The sequence below is a fragment of the Protomyctophum bolini genome (assembly GCF_963924005.1).
Source record: "Protomyctophum bolini genome assembly, chromosome: 2".
Taxonomy (NCBI): domain Eukaryota; kingdom Metazoa; phylum Chordata; class Actinopteri; order Myctophiformes; family Myctophidae; genus Protomyctophum; species Protomyctophum bolini.
Genome location: NC_137863.1, coordinates 373,279 through 383,676, shown reverse-complemented (window position 1 = coordinate 383,676; position 10,398 = coordinate 373,279). Strand labels below are relative to the sequence as shown.

The following is a 10,398-nucleotide window of genomic DNA, read 5'->3' as shown; positions in this document are numbered from 1 at the left end:
GCGGGTTAAAGATGAATTTATAACACAGTAAACGTGTTAAAGATGGAGTGCCACAATTTTTGTATTTTTCCAGTTTTGCATGTGTCTATGAGGTGACAGTATACTTCATTAGACACCCTGGAGTTGTTTTTATGTGCAACGGTGTATTAACTTTGTATTTAGGGTTTCTTCCTGGAGGCTGAACCCTTGATAGTCAAACGGGCCAATGAAGTAAATTAACAGTAATATAGTGACATCACACTATCAGCCCCTCCCCTAACCCCTCCCCCTTTATCATACAACTACAGCTGTGGGTGTGGCTTCAGTTCAGGTGGATCACCACCCATCACCACCCACCAGGCAAACCAGGCATACTTAATGAACTGGTGGGCGTGTCCACATAAAAGCATGATTTTAACAAATACTGTACACTTTTTGGAAAAGGTTCTTCCCCCTTATATTGTAATAATACCTGATGATCATGTTTTAGGGTGGGAAAAAATGGTGGAACTCCATCTTTAATGTTACTGTCCGAATGAAGTGTTTTTTGGAGACTGAGACAACATCTTCTGTTACTGTCCGGATGAAGTGGTTTTTGGAGACTGAGACAACATCTTCTGTTACTGTCCGGATGAAGTGGTTTTGGGAGACTGAGACAACATCTTCTGTTACTGTCCGGATTAAGTGGTTTTGGGAGACTGAGACAACATCTTCTGTTACTGTCCGGATTAAGTGGTTTTTGGAGACTGAGACAACATCTTCTGTTACTGTCCGGATGAAGTGGCTTAATTGCCTGCATACTGTATGACTGAAACATCATCTTCCTTCCTCTCCAAAGCGTTCCCAGTCCAGCTGGCGGTGTGGAGCCTTTATTATGACTGAAACAACATCTTCCTTCCTCTCCAGACAAAGCGTTCCCGGTCCAGCTGGCGGTGTGGAGCCTCCGCAGCGTCTCCAGGGTGATCCTGGCCAACAACCCAGTGAGCGGTGCTCTGGCCCTGGCCGCAGTCTACTGGGCCTCCCCCTGGCAAGGCCTGCTGGGAACCGTAGGCGTGCTGGCCTCCACCTTCACGGCTCTCATCACAGGACAAGACAGGTAGGCAAACCGTGCACGCACACGCACAGGCACAGTTATATGCACCTTGCCCAATAAGGGTGACGCCGCGCGGAACTCTGCAAGGCCGGGCCGTTCAGCTCCCTGAGGCTCTCAGACGAGACCGCAAATACCAACTCCGTATTCAGTGGTTTGATTATTCATTGTATATGTAACCTGCCAGCGGAGGCGCTATATACAGGCAAAAAAACGTATTGTGATAAATGTAGGCCACAGGATGAATCTAACACAGTAGTACACTGTATTCCTCATCCTCAAAGGGATTTAAAGATGTTCCCCACGTTTCTTAAGCATCAGGTCGTGCTTTAGCTATTGAAAAATAGCAGATCTACAAGCTCGTAGCGCGCCACCGCGCTACGAGCTTGTAGGTCTGCTATTTTTTTTAAACTGTCAGGATTTAAGACATTTTTAGAATCTGATCTCAGGTCAAAATGCGCTATAAAGAACCAACATTCTTCTGTGCGTTAGAATCTGATCTCAGGTCAGAATGGGTTAATGCCTATATAATATTGACAATAGTTTGTGTGTGTGTGTGTGTGTGTGTGTGTGTGTGTGTGTGTGTGTGTGTGTGTGTGTGTGTGTGTGTGTGTGTGTGTGTGTGTGTGTGTGTGTGTGTGTAGCGCTGCAGTGACAGCAGGCCTCCATGGGTTCAACGGCATGCTGGTGGCGTTGCTGATTGGAGCGTTCAGCGCAGCTGGAGACTGGTTCTGGTGGCTGCTGCTGCCCGTCTGCGTGGGAGCGTCTGCGTGGTGAGGAGAACACCCATCTCTATGTCTCTCTCTCTTCTCTCTCTCTCTTTCTCTCTCTCTCTCTCTCTCTCTCTCTCTCTCTCTCTCTCTCTCTCTCTCTCTCTCTCTCTCTCTGTTATGCTGTTATTAAAATGCTTACTATAAAAATACTAAAATAGCTAAAAAATAATACAACAATTCATGATCATGAGTTCATAAAACATAATTCGTAATACTTTCATGATACAATAATAATTAATATATATGTGGTTCATAATTGATTTCGTATGAGGTTAAAACATGTAAAAACATGATGTGATCATAACAGAAAGTTCCCTGTCTTGTCAGTAGCAACAATGACTGACTGATTGACTGATTGATGCATTGATTGCCTGGCATTGCACACAGGTGGTACAAACTGTGCCTCACTCACTCAGACACTGGTCTGCAGGAACTTAGGAAGGAAGCAGCACACTTCAGTTTAGTGTGTTTACAAACTGTTAAAGTAACAAAGACGTCTGAAACCAAAGCAGACTGTCAAAGGATATTATAAGAACATTAAGCAACTCAAGATGCAAGAACCTCTTTTCACAACAAGCGGCCGACGAGGTATTTTATATTAGATTAGATTAGTCTTTGATGATGTTTTGTTTTGATGGTTCACCTGCCTCATCGCGCATTTCTACATGTTTGTATTTCATTTGTTTGATCAATATTAATGGCCTATACTGTGATTATTGTGATACACTAGTTGATTATGTGTTTATTATGTTGTGTTCTCACGGCATGGATGGAACAACTGAGGGATGAGAAGAATGCTCGAAATAAATGCCCGTTTATAAAGAACCGGTGTCGTCAATGTTGGGAGAAGAGCTACTCTCTCTCTCTCTCTCTCTCTCTCTCTCTGTGTCTGTCTCTGTGTCTCTCTCTCTCTCTCTCTCTCTCTCTCTCTCTCTCTCTCTCTCTCTCTCTGTGTCTATCTCTGTGTCTCTCTCTCTCTGCCTTCAATTCAACTCAATTCAATTCAAATGGCATGACAAGCATTCTTATATTGCCAAAGCATTACATACAGTGTATGAAACAAAAATAATAAATTATACATAATCAGAATCAGAACAAATAATATAAACAAGACAAGGAAAAACAAAATGACTGATCTATTAATTTATATAGTGTTCACCCATTTGTCCCTCATGTTGTGGCAGGCTGATCTATTAATTTATATAGTGTTCACCCATTTGTCCCTCATGTTGTGGCAGGCTGATCTATTAATTTATATAGTGTTCACCCATTTGTCCCTCATGTTGTGGCAGGCTGATCTATTAATTTATATAGTGTTCACCCATTTGTCCCTCATGTTGTGGCAGGCTGATCCATTAATTTATATAGTGTTCACCCATTTGTCCCTCATGTTGTGGCATGAGGCTGATCCATATTTTGCTGCCAACCTGGAACATTCAGCTCTTTCACCTAATAAGAAGGGGATTGCCTGGATAGAGTCAAACTGTATCCTTAATTGTTTTTGTTATTTCTTGTGAATTTAGGCTAGTATTCTTCTTTATATGTTCATATTTTTTGTTCCCTCAGCGTTGTTTTTGTTTTTGTTTGTTCTCTTGTTTCGTCTGGTTGTTCTCTTTTTCAGGGTAGGGTGAGGGTTAGGGCCAGGGTTAGTTGTTTTATTTTATTTATTTTATTTTAGGGGCAGATATAAATAAGATTTATCTTCTTCCTGCTCCTTTTCTTTTCAGATATGGAATATGTAAAAAAATATATATATATATATGTAAAAATGAATATAATCATGTAAAACCATGACTGAAATGAAATAAATAAATATGAAATGAAATTAAATGAAATTAAATTTTTCACATGCAGTCAAGAAGTGGAGCTCTGTCTCCACCACTCTTTGACCTTGACTACGACACAGCCTCTCTCTCTCTCTCTCTCTCTCTCTAGATAATGTAATGTAAAGTGAATGTCTCTCTCTCTCTCTCTCTCTCTCTCTCTCTCTAGATAATGTAATGTAAAGTGAATGTCTCTCTCTCTCTCTCTCTCTCTCTCTCTCTCTCTCTCTCTCTAGATAATGTAATGTAAAGTGAATGTCTCTCTCTCTCTCTCTCTCTCTCTCTCTCGATAACGTAATGTAAAGTCAATGTCTCTCTCCCCAGTACCTTCCTGTTCAGCGCTATGAGCTCGGTGTTGGAGCGCTGGGATCTTCCCGTGGCGGTGTATCCCTTCAACACGGTCATCACTCTGTACCTGCTCTGCACCTCCCCGCCACCGGGGGCGCTGCAGCAGCAGCACCCCTACTACCCGCACCACCCCTTCACTCCACCGGGGGCAGTGGAAGTCAACGCCACGCAGCTCGACGCGGTGCAGGTGAGCTATAGGCCAACTCCTTCTCTCAGTGGCGTGCACAGACATTTAGAGGGGCAGGTGGTGCTCAAGTGAAGAAAAAAGGGCACCTTGTGCAGCGCATTTTGGGGCGGGAACGCATTTTGGTGCTTTAGCTATTGGAAAAATAGCAGATCTACAAGCTCGTAGCGCGCCACCGAGTGGCGCGCTACGAGCTTGTAGGTCTGCTATTTTATTTATTTATCGAAGAACCACTGACATATAGAAACACATAGCTTTAGAATATTGTGGGGGCCTGAATAATATAGTAGAAGCGTTTTGATCAAGATTTGATCAATGTCACCATGGTCCACACGCTCTCTCTCTCTAGATAATGTAATGTAAAGTGAATGTCTCTCTCTCTCTCTCTCTCTGTCTTCTCTTGGGAGCCAGGCGGCCTTTCTCAATCGCAAGACTGTGTTCACTGAGTCTATATCGAGTTAATGTTTTCCTTAGTTTTGTGTCAGTTAAGTATTCTGCTACTGTGCATTCCCTGTTTAGAGCTAAATAGCATTCCATTTCACACACACACACACACACACACACACGCACACGCACACGCACACACACACACACACACACACACACACACACACACGCACACACCAGTCAGTTACATAATGCCGTTTATGGACAGTAAATACCTGCAACAGGCAGATGTGCTCATCATGTCACCATGGAAACACTGTCCTCCTCTCCCTCTGTAGATAATGTGCGTGTGCGTGTGTGTGCGCGTGCATGCGTGTGTGTGGCGGTGCATCAAACCAACGTGATCGCTAGGCGAGATGATCAGAGCAGAGCCCTGCCTAGCGAAACCGTTTATCTGATGGATACATTACCTAGATGGATACATTGGTATAGATACATTGATAGATACATTGGTAGATACATTACCTAGATGGATACATTGGTAGATACATTACCTAGATGGATACATTGGTAGATACATTGATAGATACGTTGATAGATACATTACCTAGATGGATACATTGGTAGATACATTATGGATACATTGATAGATACATTGGTAGATACATTACCTAGATGGATACATTGATTATACATTACCTAGATGGATACATTGGTAGATACATTATGGATACATTGATAGATACATTACCTATAGATGGATACATCGGTACATAATGTTCTACTCTTACTCCACTAACAGCTATTTTAAAACTCTACATCTGTATATTTAGATTATTATTACAAAACATACATTAACCACTTCAGCCCTGGATACATTTAGGCTATTTTCAAAATGTTCACATTTTGAACTTTTAAAATTGGGAAACTCAGGGTCAGATCTATGCCTGTGGGGCCCTGGGGCCCCCTGGTGCCTTCTGGGGTCCTCTGGGGCCTGCCCTCTGGGGCCCTTTGGGGCCTTCTGGGGCCCTCTGGGGCCCTCCCTCCTCACCCTGTCCTCTCTGTCTAGGTGCTGCGTGGTATCCCTCTAGGTGTGGGTCAGATCTACGCCTGCGGGGCCCTCGGCCCCTCCCTCCTCATCCTGGCATCTGTTCTCCTCTACTCCCCCCTGCTGGCCGTACACGCTGTGCTGGGCTCGGCCATCGGAACGCTGGCTGGTGAGTTACTGTACTGTACTGTACTGTTTCCCACTGTACTGCACTGCACAAACGCTCGCAAAATCGCCCCGGTGTCACGCACGCTCGCTCTTATTGTTTGTATCGTTCCTTACTCACGCGTCTCCCTGTGACGCTCCAACACGACATAATGAAGTTAATCCGTGAGTAAATAAGTAAATAATTAACCCATTCTGAACGGGAACCCATTTTGGTGTTAGCAATGAGCATCATGTTATGCTTTAGCTATTGAAAAATAGCAGATCTACAAGCTCGTAGCGCGCCACCCGGTGGCGCGCTATGAGCTTGTAGATCTGCTATTTTTGAAAAATCGAAGAACGACTGACATTTTTAGAATCTGATCTCAGGTCAGAATGGATTAAACACACAGAAGTCGCTGGTTCCTCGAGACTTGTGGAGACAGAGAGACAAACGGACAGGGAGTCCACGTGATCGTGTTTCGTATCAACTTCATCTGTATGCGATACGGTGGAATATAGCTAAAGGCCACCAACTCACCGCTGACCGCAGTGACCGGCCGGGGACAAACAGTCGTCTGCTCCGGTGAGAGCAGATGACTGTTTGTCTACATGTTTGTGTCCAGCGAGGACGAGGAGGAGTTACTGCTTTTCTGTTTGGACTGGAGGACAGCTGGATTTCTCTGTTGGAATTGTTTACGTTCGTGGATCGCCTTTTATACGTTTTGGATTAACTTTATTATTATGTGGTGTTATGGAGCGTCAGGGAGTAATCAAGGATACAACGATACAAACGATAGTCAGTGATACCAGCTCTACACCAGACGCAACGGATACGCCTGCTCTAAAAATAGGATCGGTTCTATTTTTTTTTACGTGCGTACAGTATCTGCCGCGCGCCTCAGATCTGGTGTAGCCAGTGTGGCGTTATCTGGGTCACTGAATAGAATTAACTGTTTATTCAAAGTGTAAAGAGATGCTAATTAAAGGAGGGAGGGGGGAGGGGGGGGTACCCTGCGGAATACCTGTTCATTTTGGAGGCAGTTGGTCCTCCCCTCGTCACACACACGTCTGTGTGTGTCTGTGTCGCGCACACACACACACACACACACACAGACACACAGGCACAGACACAGGCACGCACACACAGGCACACACACACACACACACACACACACACACACAGGCACGTGCACACGGGCACACACACACACGCGCGCACACATGCGAGCGCGCACACGTGCAAACACCTTTTTGGATGGACACTCCAGACTCCTTTTACACCTGTAATCCTGTTCTAGTGCGCCCCCATGTGGCAAGTGTATAGAACTACGTCTTAAAGAGAGAGAGAGAGAGAGAGGGAGAGAGGGAGAGAGAGCACCAGGTTCACACGTTTTCTAAACACTCATTTATTTTCCAGACCGATTTAGCTTTTCTGACATAAATCCAGTATTTTCTCCTCTTTTGGTTACAGTAGCAAAGTATATACATTTCCCTACAAACATCCTGTATATTTATTTATATTATATTTATACTATTTTCTATTTCTACGATCAGTCCACTGTGATCAGAGCAACGTGCTGTAGCACCTGTGTGTGTGCGTGTGTACATGCACGTGCGTGCACTGTGAACATGTGCATGTGTGCGTGTGTGGTTATGACTCATATGCTATTACTCTGGGGGGGAGAGGGGGCAAAGGCTTGCGTAGATTGATGACACACACACACACACACACAGACACACACACACACACACACACACACACACACACACACACACACACACACACACACACACACACACACACACACACACACACACATCTAAAGGTTGCTTTCTGCCCACTGCAACCGTATGCGTGGGAGATGTTTAACTAGGGTTAGCTTTACTATTAATTATATTATCTGGTTAGTTCTGTTGGCTAGGAGCTGATCTGTTGGTTCTGTTGAATCTTTCACTCAATAGGGACTGCTCCTGATGTTGTCATATGTGCCCATGTGTGGTCTAGGGGCCGATTCATACTCCTATTTTCCCGCTGTTTCGGCGCTGTAGTGCCGAAATGATTTCGGCTCGTCAGAAATGTTCAGTAGCACCACGGTACCCCCCCCCCCCCCCCCCCCACTGCAATATTAAAAATACTTTTTATTAGCACGTGCATTCCATAATTCCATGGAACATTCCGTGTGTGTGTGTGTGTGTGTTCCAGGTGTGTCTATGTGTGTGCGTGCCTCCAGTCTGTATGAGGGTCTGTCAGGGTTCAACGGGGCGTTGGGATGCATGGCCGTAGGAGGACTGTTCTTCACCTTCAGCTGGAAGACTCACCTGTTAGCCATTACTACAGGTGAGACGCACACACACACACACCTGTTAGCCATTACTACAGGTGAGACGCACACACACACACCTGTTAGCCATTACTACAGGTGAGACGCACACACACACACCTGTTAGCCATTACTACAGGTGAGACGCACGCACACACACACTCACCTGTTAGCCATTACTACAGGTGAGACGCACACACACACACACACACACACCTGTTAGCCATTACTACAGGTGAGACGCACACACACACACCTGTTAGCCATTACTACAGGTGAGACGCACACACACACACCTGTTAGCCATTACTACAGGTGAGACGCACGCACACACACACTCACCTGTTAGCCATTACTACAGGTGAGACGCACACACACACACCTGTTAGCCATTACTACAGGTGAGACGCACACACACACACACACCTGTTAGCCATTACTACAGGTGAGACGCACACACACACACACACACACACCTGTTAGCCATTACTACAGGTGAGACGCACACACACACACCTGTTAGCCATTACTACAGGTGAGACGCACACACACACACCTGTTAGCCATTACTACAGGTGAGACGCACGCACACACACACTCACCTGTTAGCCATTACTACAGGTGAGACGCACACACACACACCTGTTAGCCATTACTACAGGTGAGACGCACACACACACACACACCTGTTAGCCATTACTACAGGTGAGACGCACACACACACACACACACACCTGTTAGCCATTACTACAGGTGAGACGCACACACACACACACACCTGTTAGCCATTACTACAGGTGAGACGCACACACACACACACACACCTGTTAGCCATTACTACAGGTGAGACGCACACACACACACACACACACACCTGTTAGCCATTACTACAGGTGAGACGCACACACACACACCTGTTAGCCATTACTACAGGTGAGACGCACACACACACACCTGTTAGCCATTACTACAGGTGAGACGCACACACACACACACACACGCACACGTAGAAGACGTGTCCAGTGCATAGCCTACTGCAGGCCTGGTAGGCTATAGATTTAGAAGACATGTGTCCAGTGCATAGCCCACTGCAGGCCTGGTTGACTAGATTTAGAAGACATGTGTCCAGTGCATAGCCTACTGCAGGCCTGGTAGACTAGATTTAGAAGACATGTGTCCAGTGCATAGCCTACTGCAGGCCTGGTAGGCTATAGATTTAGAAGACATGTGTCCAGTGCATAGCCCACTGCAGGCCTGGTTGACTAGATTTAGAAGACATGTGTCCAGTGCATAGCCCACTGCAGGCCTGGTTGACTAGATTTAGAAGACATGTGTCCAGTGCATAGCCTACTGCAGGCCTGGTAGACTAGATTTAGAAGACATGTGTCCAGTGCATAGCCTACTGCAGGCCTGGTTGACTATAGATTTAGAAGACATGTGTCCAGTGCATAGCCTACTGCAGGCCTGGTAGACTATATTTAGAAGACATGTGTCCAGTGCATAGCCTACTGCAGGCCTGGTTGACTAGATCTAGAAGACATGTCCAGTGCATAGCCTACTGCAGGCCTGGTTGACTATAGATTTAGAGGACATGTGTCCAGTGCATAGCCTACTGCAGGCCTGGTAGACTAGATCTAGAAGACATTTTGAAGCTCTTGCTACTGAAATGATGGATTATTTATATGGAGAAATCCCGTCATCTGCATCGCTGTGGGGGAGAAAGACAGCTTGTCATGTCTCCTCGCTGCTAACGTGTGTGTGTGTGTGTGTGTGTGTGTGTGTGTGTGTGTGTGTGTGTGTGTGTGTGTCCAGCATTCTTCTCTGCGTATGCTGACATCGCTCTGAGCAATCTGATGGGAACTGTGAGTAACACACACACACACACACACACACACACACACACACACACACACACACACACACACACTTCCCAAACATGCCCTAGGATTTAGGGTAAACCCCCGGAGAATATCATGCTATCTAACAGCCTCTCTCTGTCTCTCTCTCTCTCTCTCTCTCTCTCTCTCTGTCTCTCTCTCTCTCTCTCTCTCTCTCTCTCTCTCTCTCTCTCTCTCTCTCTCTCTCTCTCTCTCTCTCTCACTCACTCAGCTGGGGCTCCCAGCATGCAGTTGGGCAGCCACGCTGGTGTTCACAGTGATGCTGCTCCTGAATGGACAGACGCTGGCAGCATACCGCATCCCCATTGGTCAGGTCATGGCCCCGGAACACAACCTGCGCGCCTCCCGTAGCCAATGGGAAGCCGGCAACACCTCAGATAGGGAAAGCACTGACGTGTAG

At 45.9% G+C, this 10,398-nt stretch overlaps 1 protein-coding gene across 1 annotated transcript; it reads left to right on the top strand.

The window, feature by feature from the left end:
- Nucleotides 1-514: 514 nt before the first annotated feature.
- Nucleotides 515-10,398, top strand: LOC308325604 (urea transporter 1; the record flags this gene model as incomplete). Its single annotated transcript, XM_080778144.1, has 8 exons — nucleotides 515-521; nucleotides 886-1,075; nucleotides 1,714-1,842; nucleotides 3,990-4,200; nucleotides 5,654-5,801; nucleotides 7,983-8,117; nucleotides 9,913-9,962; nucleotides 10,210-10,398. The coding sequence occupies 8 exons, from the start codon at nucleotides 515-517 to the stop codon at nucleotides 10,396-10,398; spliced, it is 1,059 nt and encodes a 352-aa protein (XP_080634270.1).